Genomic DNA, 24,765 nt, shown 5'->3' with positions numbered 1-24,765 from the left:
AGAATATGGAAAGCCCCACAGTCAAGCTGTGAAATTGGTGATGTTGATTAGTAAAAAGGTGACATTCAAGACTCAAGCTCTATTGAGAATGAAGAAAAAAGTCTAATTGATAGTTCTCAATGATGTTGAAGATATTGAAACTTCTCCTTTGTTCCCCCAATACACTGCTATCACAAAGCTTTTGGATGACCCAAGGTTCACTGCAATAGCAGGCATGCGTGTGTTACACTGGAATATTAAACTAATGTATACATTTATTGTAATTCTCTAAGAATATTTTCTTGGATGATCATATATATTCACTGACGCTGGAAGTCTCCTTCACTAGAGCACTGAAAAATGCCCTGTAAACAGCGGTGTGGTGAACTGATGAATGCACATCTATCAGATGGTAGAGATATGAATTCTATAATGCGTAAAGTTCCAGAAACACTTTATTTAAAAATGGAGTTGTAAATGCATAACAAAATAACGTAATAAATGTAACAAAAATAAATAAGGAGAATGTATTCATACAAAATAAAAATAACATAGTAAAAGGCCAAATGTTTATAAATGAACAAAACTGTGTAAACAAACAATAATGTAAGTATATATTTTAATACTTTCTTAGACTCCTTATTGTGTACTTCCATGTGGACAGACTCAGTACCAAACATTAACTAAAGGAGGGAACAACGATGATTATTCTGCGTAACTTTTTCTTCAAATGGACCGACCCTGTTCCTGTTTTTTCTTCAAAGCACCTCACTTCCCTTACAACCTCTGAAATCCCTTTGAAGCCTTACTTCATGAGAATTGTGAATTTAGCTTTACAAGGAAAACAATTCCTTTTTTTAAAAGAAAAATACGAGATCCATTATACAGCAGACTTTTGCTTTTACATCTTTACAAAAAGATTTTGCATTTTTATTAACTGATCCAACAGCACAGGATTTCTTAGATCCTGAAAAATCTTGAAGTATACAGTTAATCTCCCCTTAAAACAAATGTAGCATAGGTTATTGCTAATATATCAAAGATCATATCATAAAAGTTGCAGTTTATTCTTATAGACTAATGGGGCCATTAAAGCAAATCCAGGCCTATTAATATTTAAAAGAATTAAGATTCACCCAAATTATAGCATTCTGGGAACACAAAAATAATTCCTTTATTTAAAAACTTATCGAAATGTGAGTTTACTAGAAAGAAAACAAAACAGTAACAAAAAACAAAGTTTAAAGAAGGTATTTTTCACAGGCTTTCTTTATAGTAGCTATTAGCCCAAAGCCTTAGTCGGCATCGCTGTCTTGCAGGGTCCTTACAAATGTGTAAGACTGACACAGGGTTACTGCGGACCTACAGGGAAACACAGAAGCAATTCAATGACTGGGAGTGGAACTATCAACTACTCTCACAATTACTGGTTCTCAATGTCTCCTAATGAAGAAAAATTAACCTCATAATCATTTCAGAGGGATCCCCCTCCCCAGTTGACACATAAAAACTTGGTAACACAGGATAAATATACATGTTCTTAATTTAAAAAATATACTCCACCTAAACTATCTGTGAAGTTTAACCTTTCTAGCTGTCAATTCATCTAAAATGAGAGACAAAAATCTTATTTCCTTAAAGTAGAAAGAAAGAAAGGAAGTAAAAAGGAAGGGAGAGAGCAAAGGAAAAAAGAAAAAAGAAAAAAGTGCCAAATGGATCTTTTTGAAAAGTGGAGTAAAACACTGTGGGGTTAAAACAAATATAGTATTGTCAACTTCCTATGTACAGAAAGACAAATCAGTCCTTAATGATATATAGGTATGTCCCTCTATCACTCCCAGTAAATCTTAGTGCAAACATAATAATTAATTTCCGTAAACCCCAAGACAAGTTACTTAGCAACAGTTATATAAATCAAACTATGCTGGAAAACTCTTAGGACCCAGGATGACTGCTGTGGAGGGTCTGCTTTACTCTACAGAGCATGGTGTCACCTACTATTAAGAAGCAAATTGAATGGTTTAACAATCTGTACAGCTGACGAGAAGTTCATCTCAGGGAGTAGCTTGGCACAAGGAGACACAGGGGATCAGAAACCTTGGATATTTCAGTTTGTTTGTAGGTCACAGAATGGCTTAAAGCAAACACAAAGATCTCTGAAGGGAAAGGATGCAACGATATGGTTCAATCTGAAAATCAAGAAACCACAAAAGGCAAAGCTGACACAAGCTGCCTTTTGCTAAGTGTGCTTCAAGTGGTTATGTGAGTGGCTTGAAAAGACTGGCATGACACATTAGAGGTAAAAATAAATAAATAAATCAAGAAGACAAAGGTAAGATTGTTGCTGACCAAGCTCTCTTGTTTTGTATGTCAACACCATGCTGCTTCCAATACCCCTAGTCACTCCACAGGTAGCGTCTCTACCAGGCAAGAGAACATCACTCTTGTACTGTAATGTCTTCTTCCTCCCCATCAGGGTTGAACCTATTGAAATGGATACTGAAATCAGCCTCAGATTCAGTGTTCTCAAACTCAGTTGAGGCTGCAACTGCTGCAGGGTGCAGAGCCCTAGTGTCTGGGCCACAAAGTGCTGGTGTCTGACCAGGGCTGCTGTGGTTATTAACCGGACTGGATTTCTGTTTTGGTGGAGATGGCAGGATAGCATTGGGAAATCCCATGTTGTTAAGAGCCTCCAAAGTTCCATCTGGGTCAATCATGGCATTGATCACTGAAGGCAATAAAGAAAAAAGGAAAAAGAGATGTAATTCTGCTTTCAGTAAGATGAGGATATGAGCATTGCTTTATCATCATTAAGACAGAATTTAGTTAGTCCTTTACTACTGTACTTAACTTGATTTAATAATCCTGTGGTTAACCTATATTGTAGATTATACAGACCTGAATGTGCTTCCTATGACCCATGGTCCCTATAGATACTTCAGGAAACTAAACAGACTAGCACTTGAAAGGGTAAAAGGCAAAAGCCTTCGGAAACTTACTTTTACCATCATTGAAGGGTACCAAAAATACTGATTATGTTTTTAACACCCAGATTTTGTCAAATATAAATATCAAAATATGTTCACGATCTCACTTTATGCCAAGTGTGGTGGCACCAGAAGTGGAGGGAGGTGGACCAAGAGTTCCAGGTCCACAGCTACATAGAGAGAGCTCGAGACCAATTTGCACCAAAAGTGAAACAGAATTTTTTTTTTAAAAAATCTAATTTTATAATATTTTAGTTTTTATATTGGCAGCTATCCATATATTCACTTTATGTGGCTAGGATAGAAGGTAGCGCCTCACACATGCAAGACAGGCACCCTAGGACTGAGGAACATCTCCAGTCCTTTATATAGAGCTGTAAAACTTTCCTTTTGTGATTAATTTGGATATATTCAGCTCTATACTTTTATACGTACTGGTTGGTAGTAGTCAAATACTGTCTCAATAATTAAAAAATATGTAAGAAGTATATTTTCAGAAATAGAATACACTAAACTGGTCTCAAAATCAATTCTCCTGCCTCTGCGTCCTATATCCTTGAATTATAGACATCCACCCTACACTACCAAATCCAGAAGCATAATTACTTAATTTAGTAGTAAATTTACCTTGCAATTGTTTTTCAACTCTTTTCAGCTCTTGTAAAATAGAAGAAATCTCCTGCAGGGAAAGCAATACTCCAAATTAGCTTACTAAGATATTCTCAAACTACAAGCCATGCACCTCATTATTTCTTTTTTTTTTCTTTTTTTTTTTTTTTTTACTGTTAAAGTCAGGAAAAATTTTTATTATAATTTTTTTTCTTTAAAAAATGTTCATACAATATATTCTGATCATGGTTTTCCCTCCCTCATGTCCTCCAAATGCTCTCCACCTCCCTCCCCATCTAACCCCATTCCTTCTTTCTCTTTCTCTTCAGAAAACAAGCAGGCTAATAAAACAAACTAGCCAGAATTTTTAAAAAGAAAAGGTATGAGAAACACACACATAAAAAAAATACATAAAAACACAAAACTGGAAATCATTATATATGAGAAAAGGACTACTAAAGTTAAAAATGCTTAAGCAAAGCAATATGAGAAAAATCTCCAAAAATATCAGAGTTCAGTTTGAGTTGGCTGTCAACTGGTGAGCACAGGGCCTGCCCTTAATAGTACTGCGTTAGTAGCCATTTCAAAGGACACCCAGCAAACAAGATCCAAATTAGATTCTTTAATAATGAAATTGAGTAATTTTTTTCAATAAGATGTTCAAGGCAATTTACTACTATTCAAAGGAAGGTTTTGAAACATCTTGTCTGGCCGACTTTGTAACAATGTGCCTGTGAGTAGTGAAGCATCAACACAGGACAACCTGACAAACCCGAGCTACAGCAGACAGATACTGTGGAAAACAAATGGGAACAATGTCCACCTAAGTTTAAAGCTACCTCTTTATAATGGACAATCATCATGTGAACAAGAGGCACCATGAGAGCTCCAAAAGATCCTCTGTGCTCTCTGCAACCTTCAAACAACTGATGTTTCAACACCACTTGGCTGAAATTTACTCAATCTATGCATTCATAGTCTTTGAGTATGTGAATAAATATTCAAAACCATTTCTTTCCCTACAAAGAAAGCCATGCTACTGAAATATCTTAATTTTGAAAAACCACCATACCATGCTTGATGTCTTCACAATAGGGACTTCACTTTCAGCTCTTAACTTGCTCTCTATGTCATCCCAGTTCCGATCTTTGTCTTTAAATAATATCCTACAGGTCAAAAAACACAAGCATTTTAACCTTTCATGGTCTTGGTGATAATACATCAAGGTATTATTTAAAAACTACATAAAGAAAAATAAAACAATTATTTCAGAATTAATAATTAGCTAATACTATCAATTCATGCCTGTGAAAAACTATTAAAACCATAACTAACTGGATACTAATACATGCCTAAAACTAATATTTGTCTTATTTTTAATTGAAAATTGAATGAAAGTGTTATTATTTGTAACTAATGATATACCCACCACTTAAGAAACACTTAACTTTATTGTGATAGAAATGTAAAGGAAAAGTAAAACAAAATTAACAAAATATGTTTACAGGTATGTAATTGTTGGTTAAGACCTCTTTACAGAGGAACCATCAACCTTGATGATGGATCAAAGAATGAACATCTTAAAAAATGGAAAAGTACTTACTATACTGCTATTCAAACTCTTAATTCATGCTAGTGTACTCGTACGAAACTTAGGAGTTAAAGTCAGTGTAAAGTTTTATACATTTCTAACAAAAAGAATAAAATAACTGTTTTGTATGAGAAACTCAAGCTTCTTAATTTTTAAAGTACTACAATTTTTTTGTAAACCAATACATTAAAATCTCAGGCACAAATCAGCACTTTTAGAAATATTTAAACACCTTTCTGTTTAAGTTCTCCAATAAATCTGGTCTAGAAATATACTTTAAATCCTGTACATTAACAGTCTTTTTATTTAAAGATTTATTTTATTATTATGTATACAGTGTTCTGCCTGCATGTATGCCTGCATGACAGAAGAGGGCACCGGATCTCAGTATAGGTGGTTGTGAGGCACCACATAGTTGCTGGGAATTGAACTCAGGACCTCTGGAACAACAGCCAGTGCTCTTAGCCTCTGACCCATCTCTCCAACCCTCACTTTAACATTAACGGTATTTCTTCAAATTATATTTGAAAACACACATTAATCAAAATCAAGTTCTGAACATCTGTAATTTTTCATAATCAGGTTAAATAGGGTGGAGAGTCTATAGAAGAAAATTCTTCTGAGCTAAGAAAATTTTCAAATAGAAAGGACTAAATCTCAATGCCAGGCACCCAAGAGCTTCATTTAATGACGATAACACCAAGGAATAAAAAAATGTACTGTTCCTTTTTAAGTAGTCTTTTTAGCAACAAGATTTATGAAAAGTAAGAAAATAATGAGGGCTCCACAGGCTGTCAGACCTAAAGTGGGCTGGACAAAGTAGTGTGTGCTTAGTGAGGGACTTTCCCCATAAAATAATTAATGAGTACAACCCATATGGCTTCTAAAATTCCTAAAAATTTCCTTGATGGTGAAAAAAACATAGGGCAGCAGTTACTTAAGGCTCCCGATTCACTGAAAACAATGTCCTATTGGAAGAATAAGACCTTATTTTTAAAAATGTAAGATGTCAAACCTATCACTTCGGCTTTAGGAAACTAACTCTAATTACATATGTGGATGTTAAGAAGCAGAAAACCACATCAGCACATTATTTTAGACAAAGCTATACTGGTCAAAACCTTTTCATTTAAAATGGTCATTTAACAATGGCCATCAGATTATAATTAAATTCAAAACAGTAGCTGGGCTAAGCTCCATTATGAAAATACAATAAATTTTAAAGCTTATTTCATTCAAAATTAGTAAAATAAAAAAATCTTTCTAATGAAGTTACTGGCATTGGGAGAAAAAATGTCTTATTAAATCCTTAATACAAGTAGTCTGGGCCACCTGAGTAGTTTATCACTCTTAGGGCTAATTGTCACAGAGCTAGGGGACTGGAAGGTTGCAAGAATGCTGGATAATAGGAACATTCAAACAACTTAAGTATACATATGCTTAGATTTTCACTGGGCATCTTGAGTCTGCTTCTAAGCTGTGGTCATTCCCCAAACCACCATGGTAATCCCCTACAGTGTACCTCTCTGTAGAAACAAACTGACCTGTGGGTATCACAGGTGGATGGGGTGACCTGTGAGGAGAGCTCTTGCTCATGAAAGAAATGGATCAACAAACAGGTCTGATATGATCATAGCGAAATAAATCTCATGTAAGACAGGCTCAGAATGATAACTACATCATTACCAAGTATGAGTAAAATACAAACGAAAGATTAATAGATAAGATCAGATGTATGCAGTGTTTTATAAGCAACATTCAATTAATTTCTCTAAAATCAACAGCGAACCTTAACTTTTAAAATTCAACTCACTTTTAATTTAATTCACCAAAATTAGTACAATTTATAATTTTCATCACCTTAATCCAATTAGTAATTTCAGCGAAGTACTGAGCTGAGCTCCCAAAGTCCAGTAGAAGAGAGATAATATGAGCAAAGGGATTAAGGCCATGATAGGGACACCCACTGAAACAGTTTATCTGAGCTAATGGGGGCTCACTGACTCCAGACTGACAACAGGAAAAACAGCATAGGACCAAACTAGCCTCTGAATGTGGGGACACAGTGGTATGGCTAGAGCAGTCAGTTGGGTCACTGGCAGTGGGACCAGGATTTATCCCTTCTGCTTGAACTGGCTTTTTGGATCCCATTCTCTTTGGAGGAATACCTTGCTCAGCCTAGATATATAGTGGGGAGGGCCTTGATTCTGCTCAAAATGATGTGCTAGACTTTGTTGACTCCCCATGGGAAGCCTCATCCTGAGGAGTGGACAGGGGTAGGGTAGGGTAGGTTTCTGGAAGGTGGAAAGAGTGGGAGGAGGGGACGGAGTGAGAACTGGGATTGGTATGTAGAATGAGAAAAGATTGTTTTTTAAACAATAAAGAATGTGAGCCTAGAGCTGAGCAGTGTACACAGATTGAATCATTAAGGTTGCTGCGCCACACATTTCCTGAGTCTTAAGAGCACAGACTGCCCTTTTCCCCTGCAGAAGACACTAGAGTCCAGTCTGAGTAAGAGAAACCTCAAGAGTCTGTTAATTTAAAAATATTTACTAATTTTTTGTGAATGAGGAAAATGTCTTTGGTTACTAATAACTCAAAGTGTTAATTCTCATTTATAAATGGGTTCATGTCCAGGGACACTGGTTTAGCCGAGACTACTTCTTACAGCTGAAAAGTAACTGGCAGCAACAGCAGTAAGAATCCACATTGGTGATGTCACTAGCTCCTCACAGCTGTGGCAACAGCTGGAACAGAAAATGGACCAGGAAACAAAGCAGTGATTAGAGAAACAAAGTACCTAATTTTCCCAGCTGTTTTATCAATAGATTGTCTTATCTTCCTAGAGAACTGAAAGACAGATGACAGCAGCAGATTATCTCCCATGACCTGAAACAGAGAAAAAGCATATTAATATGTATTTACTGAATAACTTAAGAACACTAGATGCAACTGATTATACCAATACTATTTATGGCAATTTTAATTTAAAAGAAATGATGTAATCAAAGTAACTGAATTGAGAAAACAGAAGAAACACCAACAGAGTTGCTTTGTTAAATAACTTGTCAAAGTTCTCAATTATTTTGGTCATCCCATTTCAAAAATAACCCATTTTATCCTCTTTAATCACTAACGCGATCTTGCCTCTCATATTTACAATTCACATCATAGAAGGAAAAAAAATTAAGCAAAGTACTATATTATTTACTTATTCTTCAGAGACTATTGAGGGAGATAAATTTTAAAGAATTTACTCAAAGTAGTAAATTTTCATGATGGGGGTTGATATTGCTGCAGTTGTGAACCAGGGATAAAAGTAGAGGTCAGCAAATTTATGTCAATGCCACAGAGAGATTTTAGGTTCCGAGGGTCACATGATCTCTGGCACAACTTAGTTCTCCTGCTGCAGAGAGAAGACAGCCACAGACAGCATGAGGCCAAGGAGCACAGAGCATTAAGATAGGTGGCAAGCTGAGTAAATCACAAAAGACAGAGCTAGTACAGAAGAGTAGAAGGAGGACTCAATTTGATTCTAGATGTGGCTTCCAAAATAGCCCTATATTGCAGATTCTCTAAAAAGAACCCAGAAAGATAAGGCATGACTCTGGATAACAAAATGCTTTAGAAAAACAACAGAACATGGCATAGCAATGTAACACAGGGGATGCTACTAAATACTGTGTAAGAAAGCAGGCAAAGAAATCACTCTAGGTTTTGCGATGCAGCCCTGTAAGAACTGTGAAGTAGATCTGAGTGTGAGAGGAATAGGAAGTGCTCAGGACACAGATCTGGACACACTGAGGACAGCAGGCTAGTGAGGAAATATGGAAAGCCACAAGAAGACAAGGAAAGGGTGAGGAGAAATTATGTGATTAGTACACCTCGAGGAAAAGATGAAATACAAGAGGAAAATTATGTAAGAAGAAAGGGTACAACATTTTATGGAATACCACATAGAACAAGGTTTCTTTTTTCTACTCCATAAAGTATAGGACAGTGTTATAGTGTATTAAAATTCTGATATCAGCCTTGAGATGACTTCATTGAAAACATAAACTTCTTCCTCAAAATTTCACTACATTTAGAGGAATTTGTCATCTCATACCTGAGGATACACAATGAATATGGGTAAAATTAGGAGAATAGGTCCTTTTGCTTATACTAAAAACAAATTATCCACTATCAGGGTACACAGAAAAATTAAGTTGTAAAAGTCTCTCAGGGATTGGCATTGCAACTCTGTAGCTTTCTCACTCAGCAAATCTTTGGTTCAGTATTATTAAAACATTCAGTACTGATCACAGTGGAACACATCCACAAAACAGTATTTGTGAGGTAGAGGCAAGAGGAAAGGAGCTGAGCTGAAACTAACCATAACTACATGGTACTTGAGGCCAGTCTGGGCTACATGAGACCCTGTCTCCAGAACCTGTAAGTTTGTTTTTTCGAGACAGGGTTTCTGTGTAGCCCTGACTATCCTGAAACTTACTATGTGGTAGTCTATACAGTTCAAGGTTGGCCTTAAACTCAGAATTCTGCCTGTCTCTACATCCCAAGCATTTGGATTAAAGGCGTGTACCACCACACCTGGCAACCCCAAACATTCGAAGGTTTATGTATGGACACCACATGCAAGCTTGGTGCCCAATGAGATCAGAAGGTGTAAGAGCCCCTGGAACTGGACATGGTTATGAGTCACTATGTGGGTGCTAGGAAACAAGCCTGCGTCCTGTACAATACAGTAAGAGCTCTTAACTGCAGAGTCATCTTTCTAGTCTCATATTTATTTATTTAATTTAATTTTATTTTGGTTTTTCAAGACAGGGTTTCTCTGTAGCTCTGGCTCTCCTGGAACTAGCTCTTGTATCGAACTCACAGAGATCTGCCTGCCTCTGCCTCCAAGTGCTGGAGTTAAAGGCGTGCACCACCACCACCACCCAGCTCAATTTATTTTTTAAAGATTTAATAATTTTTATAAATAGTGGCTTTTAGGTTAACTTAGAATTAATCTCAACTCTTATAAACATTATTAGTTTAGCTTGGATAACTCATCCTCTTTAGTAATGGATTAATGAACTTGATACCCCTAAAGTAACTGGGACCTAATGGCAAGTAGGGATGTCTCTTCACTATATGTTAAAAGTTGGCAGTTTGCTTACTTCATCCCTACTCCAGGTTCTCCGTCTTGTAATTGTTAAGTGATCAGGAGGCTCTGCTGGTTGAGATCTTGAATCACCAGATCGACCATTGTTTCCTTCTGGTGTTTTAGAATGAACTAATGGAGGTATCTTTCGGAAGTTGAGGCTTTCATCAAAAACACGGTCAACCAACTAGTAGGACAAAAGCAAACCCTTATGAGAACAGAGCAGTAGCAAGTGTAGAAATACTGGCATTATATTTTTTTATATTAGAGAGAAGTTACTTTATTTTCATGAGTAATAGAACATTGGTATCTTCAATAAACCAATTACTTTTTAAATAAGCACACCAAACAGGTTTCTTCCATGAAGTAGATGTTCATCTATACTGATCTTATTTTCAGAATCGAAAACATTGAACTATGCTAAATTCAACCTTTTCATGATTAATATGTTCTCCAAACAAAGAACAGATGCTAAAAGAAAGCACCTTGAGCCACATATGTGGGTGGACAATAAGTTCACTCTACTCACATTGCCTTACGAGGATAAAACAATGTTTCTTTTTCTTAGTTTTCTATTTTTTTTCTCCCCAAATCCAGGTGCCAAATTTCTTCACAAGATACATAAATGGCAAATTCCAATTAATTTTACAAAAGGAAACAAAATTAATTCATGTAAGTATTTTGGCCTTAGGCAAACTTTCAAGAATGATAGAGAACATACATCTTCCTACAGTAAAAATGGTCCTGCCACCTACAGTGCAGACTATGGACATGAAACACCAAGTAACGGGTTTACCGACGAGAACAACTAGTGTAACATTCTGAAATAAAAAAGGGGGAATGGAGATATATCCCATGAAATATCTCAGTAATTCCACAGGGTCTAAGTGAATGAATAACCATGTTAGATAAAACTGAGTTAGAAAGCTGAGAAAATAATATTATTTAAATGTACCAGAGACATGTGTACGTCTTGCCACCATGAAGATCCTCTTTTTTTTTGTTTTTTAAACCAACAAAGATGATTTTATATACATTTACAATTGATCAGTGTGGTAACAAAACTCTACACAAATTCATGAAATATCATTTATTAAATTAGAAAACATACAAACAAAAAATAAATAAGAAGTGACCACTAAGGAGCTTTATAAGAAAAAATGTGACAAAAAGCAACTGAAGAAAAGATTATCAGGGCAGTTTACCAGAAGTAAATGTCCAAAAGGCTAGGCATTTTTGGTTACTATTTAGAACATTTAATAAGATAAAGAAGTGGAGTTATCGGTATGTGGGGCTGGCAGCATTGTTGTATAAAGTAGCAGATAGCAAATGTTCTTGGCTTTGCAACCGTACCAGTCTGTCTGAGAACTCAGTTTTGCACTGCAACACAGAAACAGCCATAGACAACAGTTAGGCAAGCGAGAATGGCTATATTGTAATAAAACTTAATTTATGGGTACTGAAATGTGAATTTAAAATGATTTCCATGTTATCAATTACTATTCTCTTCATATATTCAAGCATTTAAAAATAAAAAAAACCTTCCTTATCTGGGGAGTCAACTAAGCATTAAAAATATTTTTTTTAATGCTGTGTGTTTACTAGAGATATATGGACCTCTTTCTTGTTACTATTCTCTAAATAGTACATACTATAGTAAGTTTTGTGAATCTAAACTACTTTCATACTACAGTAAGTTTTGTGAATAATCCAAAGACGAGCGTAAAGAGGAAGGATGCCTATAACCTAGATGTAAACGCTGTACCATTTTATCTAAAAGACTGGGATACCCAAGCTTTGAGCCTTGGAATTAATCTCCATAGATACAGAGGGAAAAGAGACCACTGTATCATCAATTTAATTAAAGGTTCTTTATAAAGCAGTGTTATACAAGTGGGGTCTCCTGGAGCTGTACTTACTGGTGAGGCCACAGTTTGGGGTGACCAACAGTCTACAAATTCTTATTTTCCAGAGTTTGTAAGAATATCTGGAGTATATATGTGTATGTGAGAGAAACAGTGTTTTGATATTATACATTTCAGTTTTAAAAACCAATACTGTGTATATTTGTCAACAGAATTACTATTTTTAAAAGATGGACAATTTTTTCTTTCTTTGCTATTAACTAGCAATGATCATTTCTTTTAATTTTCATTTTCATTTTCATTTTAATTTTCATGCCAAACTTCATTAAAACCTTTTATAGTCATTTGTTGAACTTCAGTTTGCTTTCCAAATAACATTTCCATTCACATTTCAAATAATGTTATAGATCAGGAATCAACAGGCGAAGTGCTTAAAGCTAAATAATTTTTCATTTTATGTTAATAGTAGACCAAATATTAGCCTTTTAGTCTTTAGTAAATTGTTACAAAAATAAATTTGTTAAAGTAAAGTTAGAAAATGCAGAGCTGCATGCAGACAGGGAGGGTGGACATAATTAAAATAAACTAAGCAAAAAGCTAAAAGCAAAAGAAATTAAGAAAAGAAAGAACCTTATGCATTTCTCCATGAAGATCTCCTACCTCTTCTCTAGTGTCTATGGCAGAGCCAGGGGTGGTGGCAGCAGTGCTTACTGTGGTACTAGGGGCAGTGCCTGAGGAAGTCACTGAATCTATTTCTCCTGCTACATCGTTGATCTCCCGAGCAATGAGAGCAAGATCTTGGCTGATCCTGGAAATAATTTTAAAAAAGAAATTTAATTCCCTTTAAATAATAGCTTTAGAGACAATCAGCTTTGACAGTCATGTAACTCATAAATCTAATTACAGACTTATATGCCCAAATTAAGATTCTTTGGAAATGTTCTTTACTATTTTCACACACACACACACACACACACACACACACACACACACACACACACCCCTTTAGCTTGAAATACTAACATTAATGAATGCAGTTCCAAATAATCTATCTTGAAAATGCATTTTGAATACCTAAAATACATAGTTAATGTTAGTGATTGGCATTAACATGACACAGAAATCTTAAATTTGGAAATGACAGAATTCAGGAAGTATCTAAACATGAATAACAAGAAACAAGAACATTATTTTCCACTAACCTAACTGAAGCAACAGACTACACTAGAGTTGACAAGACTAGGGATTTTTGTCACCAACAGAAATCACGTTGTCATTTATAGATTTCTCAAAGCATCATTTATATGATTACTTTTTCAAATTTATACAGCCATTAAAACCCCAAACTAATAACATTTACAAATGTGTTAATAAAGAACCATCAGCTACTATATTGATGAATATTTTGATAACTGTATTTCTACTAAACTGATCATTATTAAAATTCTTTGTATGCAATTGGAATCATGCAACTGGAAATGCTAAGATAGCTTCCTAAGCTTCACCTAAGAGGACTACGGCACTGAGAAGGGAAGAGCTCTGAAGCACTGTTTTACACTGTGATAGCATTTCTACTCTGTCTCATGTCATCTGAGGACCAGGATGTTCTTCTCAAGTAGGGTTTAGGTGAAACTGCCCACAAACACGTCACTAGAAAAGTTTGGTGACTTGCTTATGACTGTGCAGCTTGGAAGGACCAGGTCTTAGTCCATCACTCGAGTCTATGAAGCTCTTTGTCCACTCAAATGGGCTCGGGAAAGTGATGTATGTTTGTTGTGACACAGTACTTGGCTAGTCTGAAGACTGAAATATTCAGCATCCATCTTGACTATGCCTCCTGAGTACAAGGATGACATGTATTCACAACATCTGGCTCACCAGCATGCCAGGCAAGCACTCTCCCAGGTACCCCTCCAGCTCAGTTGTCAATAGCAGTGACAATTAAAAGTGGAAAGAGTTATCTCTTAGCATTTAAAGAAATTCTTTAAACAAGAGATATAACAGAAGTCTGTCAATGATATTTCATACGTCTTAAAAAGGATTTAATTCTTAGAATTTTTTCACATTATGTATTTGTTGGATATAAAACTCAATTTGGTTTATTCCAGAGAAGGTTCTAGAATATACTTAAAAACACACATAAAAGGGTTTAATTTTTTTCTTAAAAAAGTTCTTTTAGATTTATGTGTCTGGATGTTTGCTTGTATGCCTATGTATGTGTACACACACGTGTAAGTATATACACATGTGTGTGCATAGACCATATACATTCTGATGCCCAGGGAGGTCAGAGGAGGGCCTTGATAGAAGGTTGTGAGCTACCATGTGGGTCTAAGAAACCAAATCTGGGTCCTCTGGGAAAACAACAACCACTTTTAACCTCTGAGCCATCTCATTAGCCCCAAAATGTGGGTTTAAAAGATAGTCAAGGAGTACAGTAATTGTGTAAAAGTTTAACCCATTTTAAAAAGAAGCTGTGTTGAAGTTTATGGGCTGACAGATATTACATATCTTACAGATGATCTTTTCATATCACCATATATACATATCCATACATATATATATCTTATAGACATATAGATATATTCCTTGTAAGAAACTGCAGCTTTGCTTTTTTTTTTATGCCAATGCAAAAAAGGTAGGAAAACACAAACAAGTATGTACGGATCACTTGTTATTTGCCAGATGCCACCCCTTGCTCTTCTTCTTGCTCATTAGAATAATAAGTACCTTTATAAAAAACTTAAGAAACTCACAAATGTCTTCTAAGTGAGGTTATTTATCATCTTATTTTATAGGTGATAGAAATGACAGAACTTTGTGGGCTAAGGACACAGGAGTAAGAAGACTAGTAGACCTTTGCATTACAGCACACTAATATGCAACTTTTCAAACTTAACTGAGAATAAGCTGAGCTGTATGTTATTTAAGATAGATTTACTATCCCTAAACTGAAATTACTGAATCTAAAATGCTTCAAAACACAATGTTTTTAAGCATCAACATAACAGCAAAAATTGATAATTGTATATCTTATGTCATAAGTTTAGTCAAACTTAGGTACATTAAAAAATACTTGTTCAAAATTATCTTCAGGCTATGTGTATGACGTATATATGAAATAAATTATGTCAAGAACTGTGTTCCTTTCCCAAGATACTTCACTATTTTTATGAAATAAAAACTCCAAACCCAAACCACAAACACTTCTAGTTTCAAGTACTTTGGAGAAGATGACCAATCTGGGTTATAAATTCTTTCCTGAAATAAATGAGCTAGGCTAAGAAGCAGAGTAATAAAGGTTTGATGTGATTTTAAAAACATAAGCATCAGTTTACGTTTTTAAGAAAATATTTTGCTTTGCAGATACTTATACAATGAAACATGATAATCATTTAAAATGGGAATAAAAAGAAAATAAGTTATTCTCATGTATTAGATGGAAAAACTTTGTAAAAATAAAGAGATTCTCACATATGTAAACCATGTAATGTGCAAGCAACAACAGGAGCATTTGCTGGCATCTTCTGTACATGCCTGCTATATCTTGGAAAGGTAATTCCTGTCTTAAAGTTGCTTCAATAATAACAGCCTATTACTAGAAATTTATGGCGGCACGTATCTTTAATACTTGAGAAGGGAAAGCAAGAAAATCAGGAACTCAAGGTCATCCTCAGCTTATGCTTGAGGCCAGCCTGGACTACATGCAACCTTGTCGCACACACAAAGACACAAGCAAGCCCTCAGCATTTACTACAAGAATCATAAGAAAATTTGAGAGGAAAGTAAAAGTGGTAGAAAAGTGTTTGGAAATATTCCAAACAGAAACGAGGTACCTGCTCAATCTAGATAATGGGTATAAATCATGCAGTTACCAACTAGAGCTTTCAAATTAATTTTATAAAGTTTCTCAATTGCATCTATTGGATTACAGTAATGTGTTTCTTTACATGTAGTGCTGTGTTCTGGTTTTAAACTCTCAGCCTAAAATCTCTGCTCCTCATCTCATTCTCCATCCCTTTCAAATCTGCTACAAGAAATCCCAAAGCAGTAAAAACATTTTATTTGGGGATGTATAAAATAATATTTCCTTAGCAAGTATCAAAATTTTAAAGTTGCCAATTTTAAAACTAATATACAATTCCACATGTTATCCCATTTTCTTTATTACAAAATTTTAAGAGAAAAACGTCCCAAAGATCAAAAGTATAAACCAAGTGTAAAGACCAAGGATACCACTAGCACTTCTATACCAGTGACAGAAGCTGCCCACACATTTCATGTATTTTGTAGAAGGAATTATCTGTTAAAAAGTAAAGCAAACTGAAAAATATACTTTGGGTCAGAAAGTTTATGATTTTTATGCATGTGCTTAGTGTTGAACCTTCCTTATTTGATACATTAGAGGTTTATTTTCTTTTGAGCGTATCTTGTAAAATACATTATTACAGACTTACAGGTTATACTGGAAGCTTAAGAAAATATTTCAAGAATCATTTTTAGTATTGAGAAACCACAGATAACTTATAAAGTATTTTTTATTATGAGAATAATATAAAATTATAAAATTATTTGAGTTTTGACTGAAGATGTGAACCTTCTTTGGTTGGGATTCTTGGTTATAATAGTCTAGCAAAATATTTTGTAAACCATTAAAAACAATGTTGGCCTTAAACCCCAACTATAAGTGGATTTTCATAATGTTTATGGAATAAGGAGAAAACTGATGTCCTAATGAAAATCAACTACTACTATTTTCTCTGTTGCTCTTAAAATGTAACATTTTTTTTTAGTAACTTACTATCAATGTCAAACACTAATCCTAGACTGGTATTATACCCACCAAAGATTTATACAGATTTCACCGTAAAAAAAAGATATGAATCCAGGTGTGATTCTATAGTCCATTTCTGGACCGTCTGGTTACACTTCGGCTCTCTTATTTAGGTTACCACCTAGAGCCACAAGTATTCAGTCCGTTCACAATCTTGTGATACTATTTAGTACCATAGCTCTTAGTTATTTTGTGAATGACTTCTACAATTATGACCCTAGCTCCCTGGTCTCTTATGCCTCAGCACTAAAATATGACTATGTTATCCTCATGGGAACACTTAACATTTTGAATTAATATACAGAACACATATAAAGAACTCAACTATATATAAATATGATGCAAAATATAATTCTAGAGGTGTATATAAAAAGAACAAAATATCTACAAATCATAGAGCTGAGACAAAATATTATATTGCATTATTTTTAAATGTTTTAATGTAATACCTATAATTAACTGTTTTCTCTTAATACACTGTTTACTAGAATTCTCAAAGTGTAATTAAATGATACATTGCATATGTAATAATGAATTTAAAATACAATACTACTGCTAGGTTGCTTGTGATCCAAATGTTAAAAGTATTTGGTCATTTGCAAAGGTAAAACTATAGCTTTGTTTACCTTAGTTTTTATAAAACCACCAAAATATATCAAATTCCTACTGGAAGGAAACTTATATTGTACTTAGGCACATGGGTCAGGAATATCTGGAAGAATATCTTCCTTTACAAACTGAAAGACCAACTATGCTGTATTTTCTTATACATTTTCTATTCTGTATTAACCTTGTTTTATTTAAATACAAGCAAATAATAATGAATTAAACGGGTCTACATTTAAAATAGATGAATCTATAATAGCATAAGCCATTTCTATAATAAAGTTTAAAATTATATTTCTCTATTACAAGAATCTCAAGTATTCTTCAATGCTTAGTGAGTTTTCTTTAGGTGACAGCAATATTCCATAAGAAGGCAATTATTTCTCTTATTTAGTTTGATTTAAAGCCTTTGAAAATAATTTCTCACATTACTCTAACTTATCTTTATTAGAACATTATAAACATCAATTCCCACCCCCGACAGTTCTGTTCATCCTTCCTCTTCTATTTTTCATGGAAAAAAAACAGTTTTCCAGCTTATATTCTTCCAGCTAAAAATTAAAAATCCCGAAGACAAGATATTATTATCACAGTTCTACTGACAAATAGAATCCTCTTGTAGCATATACAGAGACAACAGCAATACTAAAACTCGTAACAAATAAAACCCAGAGACAGCAATTTTTAGAGCCACTGTCTTCCTTCTTCCATGCTCACTCTTCTCTATTTGGATCAATGAAAGGTATGACCGCCCAAAGTAAAAGGATTTTGGTCTTTCTAATTGACAGCAGAGAGAGACAGACATGGTCTAGTTCATTTAGCACCACCTGACCTTGCACAGCCAGGGGGACAATGACAAAAGCAAAGCTGGCAGCTATGATCAGAACAGAGCGCATGCCAGGATTCTTTGACTATAAGCATATATGGGCCCACAATTCACAGGTTCCTTTTCTCTAATTAAAACAACCACCTTAAACACTTTAGTATGTATTCTCATTAAAAACCTGATCACAAAAGTCAACAAAGAAAATAACATCAAATTATGGTAAAAGTTGCTGCTGCCCTGAAAGCATTATAGACTATTATACACACATTGTTTGATAATATTGTCAAGTATAAAATTTAATGTCTTAATGAAAAGGCAAAAATAATTAGCATATAACATAGTAAAAAATGTTTAGGCCACACAAGCATACTACAGTAAAATTTAAAAATCTTAGATTTAAAGAAATGAAATGCTTTACTGCTGTGTTACTAATTATACATACAATGTGTTTTACTTTCTGTACATATTTAAATGTTATAATAAGCAGTCATTTAATATTCAAAATATTCATGTTTTGACTAAAGGGCTGTACTAACTGCATTTTATAACTTTATAAAAATGTAAACAAAGCAGGGCAAGGTTGCGCATACCTGTAACCCCAACATTTGTGGCCTACAAGGAGGATCTCAAATTCATGGCCAACTCAGCTTAGCTTTTATAGCAAAACTGTCTCAAAAACCAAACAACAATAAAAAAGATAAAAAAGCTTTAAAAAAAATGTCTGTTTAAAGTTGCTCAGTAACATTCGTAGCCTATCTGAAACAGTGATTGTTCATTTGGATTAGATTAAAGGGAAAGTACTCTGTACACTGTCTAAACTAATGTTAACTAGGTGTAGTTAAGCCATCTTTCAAAAGTTATTCTTACCAGTATCTCTATTAGAATCTTAAAAAAGTGTGAAGGGGACCAAAATAGATGGGTTCTATGATGTGCTCTGCCCTATGTCAAGAGCATGAACATTAAATAATTTAAAATGAAAACAAACAAAGTCTGATTAAAGTTGTAATTAAAGAAAGTAATTCTTTGGATAAAACATTTAAATAACTGGGGGATTTCATTTCTTAGATAAATTTGTACAAATGTAGAAGGTAACTTTAGTTATTAACCTGTAATGTTTTTATTTTTAATTTTTTTATGTGCATGTGTGTGTGTGTACTCCTGAGTGTTTGTCTATGCATCACATAATGCAGGAGCTTTTTGCACCAGATCCTCAGGAACTAAAGTTATAGACAGTCACGAGTTTAGATGTGTGTGCTGGGAGCCAAACTCAGGTCATCTACTTAGCCCTTAGCCAGTTCTCTCCAGCCCCCTCAATCTGCAATGCTGATAAAGACTGAAAACCAACCTGGCTATCTCTTCTCGATGGGCAGTCCAATCTCGGATATAGTCTTCCTGCTCTTTAATTCGGTGCTTGAATGAAGAACTAGCAGGCATTGCGGATCCAGTGTTCTGCATGCGAGTGGTTTTCAGGGCTGGAGAAGTACGTAGACGAGTATGTTTAGGGGAATTACGGTTTGATCCAAATTCATCTTCTGAGGTGGAAGCATAATCAGTGGGAAAGCGCCTCCATCTTGAATTTACTAAATTAGTTTAATTATTAAAAAAAGAATTATTATGTTATCATTTTAAAGATAAAATAAAAATCATGATTTCAAAATCACCACGAGAGCTCACACACAACACAATTTTCAGTAACTGACATACATATACACACCTCACAAAAAACTGTAGTCTACTACTCCTTAAGATAGGAACATTGTATTTTGGGAAATTAAAAACAATGAATAATTAAAAAAAATTGAAAGACCGTGTTTTTTTTTAATACTGTAGTGAATAAACATTCCAATGAAAAAGTTCACTAATGATAAACAACTGAGCAAACTCTAGTCAAAAATACTTAACAGGGGTGTTTTTCAGTTGCAAATATTTCTTGAGTAGCGATATGGATGCTTTTTAAATGACAGCAACAACATTAACACGACGAAAATAAAATGGGAAAAGATTTCCTCATGCCACATGGACTTTGAACACGGAGATGATGAAAACCCTCTTTTCCCAACACAGAAACGTGCATAATTCCTGCTATAGAAATTATGCCTTTATGGCAGAAAAAAAAACATTACCTCTGTCATTCAACATCCTGTTACGCTATGGTTGGAAAAAACTTTTTACATGGTAAAAAACACAACAAAGCATCTTCAATACAACTCTTTGCTGCTTTAACAATGAAAACATACGGTCAAAATAGACAATGGTGTAAAATCTACAAAGCATCAAACTACAAAAGCTACTCTCACAACCACCAACATTTAAGGCACAAGAGATCATTCAGATAGTAACATCAAAGTGCCAATTACTTTCTCATTTACAGTTAGAAAAGACATTTAAAAATATTACTGCTGACACACTAAAAATCAGAAGACAAATTAATGTAGACATTTTACTAATACAAGTAATTTGTAAAGTATAAACAAGTGAAGAACAGAGAAGATAATGTCTAATTCATGGCAAATTTCACTAAGGCAGGAAATATTTATTTAATGACTGATATATACCTAGCACTTGGGTCAAGTAACTGGCTCGCAAGTGCTAAGAATAGTTTTGGATAATGAATGAATTCCTGGATAGCTATCATTTGCATTTATAAAATTTAGAATCATGAGATACCTTTGGTATTCTAAGTGACGAAAAATTTAGCAACCGCTGCAATTCCCAATTGCCACTAATAGCACTACGTGACTTTTCTTTCTGTTCTTTCTCTTCAATCCTAAACCTGGCTTACTCCATATAACCTCAGAATTCTGAGGTAAGGGAACCTCAGAATTTTCTCATCTTCTACTAGATTTTTGTACTCCTCTTGATACCTCTTCCCAATATTGTATTTTCCTTGAAGTTAGTTGATTCTTAGATAAAACCGACATCAATGCCAACAGAGATGGCTTAAAGCAGAGAATAATATGTAATAAATCAGAGCCCACTCCTCTGTGCTCATTAATACCCTATTTGCAGCTCTTGGGTTGGGATCTAGATTGATGGGTACAGGAGAATAAGCATATGTAGAGAAAGTTCATGGGTCACTGTAAAAAACAAATATATATGTATATATATATAAATAGTTGTTTGTTTTTTCCTGTATGTGTGTGTGTGTGTATGTTTGTTTTTTCCTGAAGGGAGATGTGTAATAGCTATTATTTCATTGTTAATTTCACAGGATTTCAAAATCATCATGGAAACACAACTCTGGTGTCTATGAGCATGTTTCTAGAAGGATTTAACTGAGCATCGAAGACCAACTCTAAACTCAGGGGCTGGAGCCGGTATGGAAGAGAAAAAGAGGAGAAAGTGGGTTGACAAAGAAAATAGAATATAAAAGGGTTTTCTGATTTTTACCTATTCAGATTAAATGAAAAAAAGACTTTAATTCTTTGGAATTTTCTGTTTACACAATACATTTAATTTATATAACTAGGTTCATTTGACAGACTGATCTTACTACGGCACTTAATAGATCACTAAATTGAATATTTATATTGGGAATGTTTGAAATACCAGTTTCTAATTTGTTGGTTGGTGAAGCACTAGTTATACAAATGAAAATAAGAATAAGTTTCAAGATCATTTTAAACTTGTAAGTCACAAGAAACTTGTTTATTTATAACATTATTAAATTTATTTTCACATAGCAAACAGAATCATGTCTTGAAAGTACATATTATATATGTATTTATATAATCCTTTGAGAAATTAAATTATTTGTGCAGTTTTTTTTTTGGTTTTTTGTTTTTCAAGACAGGGTTTCTCTGTAGTTTTGGAGCTTGCCCTGTGCAGCTTTATTTTGACAATAAATGATATTCTGTCACTGCCAAAAATTATTTTAGTTAGAAAATGTACATTCTTTTCTTGCTAAAGGTGTAAACATGTTTACTACAAAATACTGTTATCCATGATGCCTAGAATAAAAAAGGGTTCATTAGTAGATAGCTGTGAATGTTCCTTTTTAATGTAATTAATATATTAATCCTAAAATACAATTACAGATTAGAGTCAGAAAACATATTATTTTCATTATGTATCAGAATATTTTAAAGGGGAATTAAAGCACAAAAGTTTTGTTGTATATAAGCATTTAGTGGTAAGATCATTTGGGGACAAAAAATTCTGAGAATACTTTGTATTTTGTATTTTTGTTCTTCACTTGAAGGAAGAATTAACAAAAGTCATGTATGCTTTTATAATTTTCACTATTTAGATTTTGAGATTTAGAATAAAAAAAATTCAAGAAAAAAATTAAAAATATGAATAACACTTTCTTTTTTTTTTTTTTTTTTTTGTTTTTCGAGACAGGGTTTCTCTGTGGCTTTGGAGCCTGTCCTGGAACTAGCTCTTGAATAACACTTTGTAAACTGTGCACTTAAAATAACAAACCTCAGCTACTTTATTAGTAGTGTCGGTGCTGCTTTCATAACAGTGTATAGCTTTTAGAGACAGGATCCTGCTATATAGTGCAAGTCTGGGACACATTAAGTAGCCCAGGCTAGCCTAGACTGCAGCTGGTCAACTGCTTTATTTTGATAACTTAGGGCCCTTAATTTTAAACACCAAAATCTCAAACAAAACAAACTTGGGGTATTTTCATTGTTACCAAAAGAATATGGGAGAAAGGCAAGTCATTAAATCCTTGGAAGCAAATTATACCAGAGATGCATAAAAGAATGGCTACCAATGTTGCTAGACATTTCCAACCAACAATGCTTACCATATTAAATAAAAGAAAAACCTGCTCATGACTTAGTCCAAAATACTGAATCAAAATAACTGTTACATATGTTGATGTGGACAGTATAATAGGAGGTAGGTAACTTCAAGATCTTTAAAGTTTAAATGGAGAATAGAAACATTGACCAGTATGATTCCATGTTCTTTTAAGCCTTATTTTCTTCTCTTTTCCCACTCAAGATAATACAGTTATTTTAAACAGAAATGTTATAGCATTAAAGACATTCAATTGTTAAAACCAAACATAAATCTGTTAGTAATCATTCCATGCAACAACTATTTAGTATATTCTTCACTGACATGGTCTGGATAATACAATAGGATTTCAATGATTTAGTAAGCAACACCCAAACTATTACACTGCAGGGTCACCTTGTATATATATACTTCTAGTCATAAGAGATACTAGCTGTCTTCTGGAAGTTAGTATATAGTTCCATTTCTTTACAGTACAGTAGCAAAAGCTAGTAATAAAGGCCCTTGATTCTGTCCTGATATTTGACCAGGGCAGGTTATTTCATATCCCCAGTTCCCCTCTTAAATTCCATGTCTGCAATTATGTAATATCCGACAACTTAGTATAAAGAATAAAAGTAAAAATTTTCCCTTGAGAAGTTAATTGAGGAATTCTAAGATTTTTGATTTGTTTTAGATAAAGAAAAGTGAGTATCAAGATCTATATTCAAAGCAGAAATCAAAATTAGTCTGTCTATATATAATATGAAATCTTATACTTGTTTCTCAGACTTTCCAAGTGGTCCTATTTAGCCCACATCTTAAAAAAGCTCCTCATACTCAAGAATAAGGAATAAAGCTGGATTGTCCATATGGAAAGAGCGAGTCATTCAGCAGAGACAGGTACTTCATGCTTCTTGCTAATACACAGCTTACATCACGGCTCACGTCAGGATGCAAGGAAACGTAAATATGTTAATGTGCTTGAATGAGGGTGAGGTAGTAAAACAAGCAGTGTTTCAGAGAAAATCAGAGTACACACCAGAGAACAGAGCACAAAGGGAAGGAACTGAGAAGAAAGATCCATAAGAAACAAATAACAATACCTAGCAATTAATTCATTCATAGGAGGTTAAAGACTGACATGTGGAAGCAGACCAGAATAACAAAGAAAATGTCATTCATCCTCCAGGAAGCATGACTGTATTCTCTAGCTTCAGTCTACATCGATCCTATCAGAATCTACGACTGTCATTATCAAAGCCCCTGACCAATGGAGATGGAAAGAAAATAAGAGTAGATGAAAGCAGCATAAAAAACCAAAAACCAAAACCCCAATATTTACAAAATACTACTTGTTTTGAGTTATGGAGGATGTATTATAAATCAAGCAAAAATAAAGCAAGGATTATCTACCAATGTTCCTCCACTTTTAACTCAAGACTTAGACTCACTTAGCTTGCTGGAAAAAAATCATAAACCTTCAAGTCTTCAAACATCTGGTCTACCCTTCCTGGCCTTTTCAGCCACACCCACATAAGTAGTTGATTGTGAGGTAATAAGAACACAATTATTACATGAGAATACACAC

The 24,765-nt window shown here is 34.3% G+C and overlaps 1 protein-coding gene across 11 annotated transcripts in view; it reads right to left on the bottom strand.

Moving 5' to 3' along the window:
- Window positions 1-1,128: 1,128 nt before the first annotated feature.
- Cep170 (centrosomal protein 170) overlaps window positions 1,129-24,765 on the bottom strand; it is an 84,881-nt gene continuing 61,244 nt past the window's right edge. For 5 of the 11 annotated variants that reach the window (XM_038348698.1, XM_038348702.1, XM_038348703.2 and 2 more), the window contains 7 exons: window positions 19,789-20,023; window positions 12,808-12,985; window positions 10,329-10,499; window positions 7,967-8,055; window positions 4,648-4,741; window positions 3,594-3,645; window positions 1,129-2,707 (listed from right to left, as the gene is read on the bottom strand). In XM_038348698.1, coding sequence (XP_038204626.1) covers window positions 2,418-2,707; window positions 3,594-3,645; window positions 4,648-4,741; window positions 7,967-8,055; window positions 10,329-10,499; window positions 12,808-12,985; window positions 19,789-20,023 — 1,109 coding nt within the window. In that variant the 3' untranslated portion in view covers window positions 1,129-2,417. The remainder of the gene's footprint in view (window positions 2,708-3,593; window positions 3,646-4,647; window positions 4,742-7,966; window positions 8,056-10,328; window positions 10,500-12,807; window positions 12,986-19,788; window positions 20,024-24,765) is intronic. The other 6 variants (XM_038348699.2, XM_038348705.2, XM_038348700.1 and 3 more) reach the window with 3 other exon arrangements.

This window comes from Arvicola amphibius, chromosome 12, assembly GCF_903992535.2.
Source record: "Arvicola amphibius chromosome 12, mArvAmp1.2, whole genome shotgun sequence".
Lineage (NCBI taxonomy): Eukaryota > Metazoa > Chordata > Mammalia > Rodentia > Cricetidae > Arvicola > Arvicola amphibius.
The sequence above is the reverse complement of the archived record's forward strand: the minus strand, read 5'-3'. Positions and strand labels throughout refer to the sequence as shown.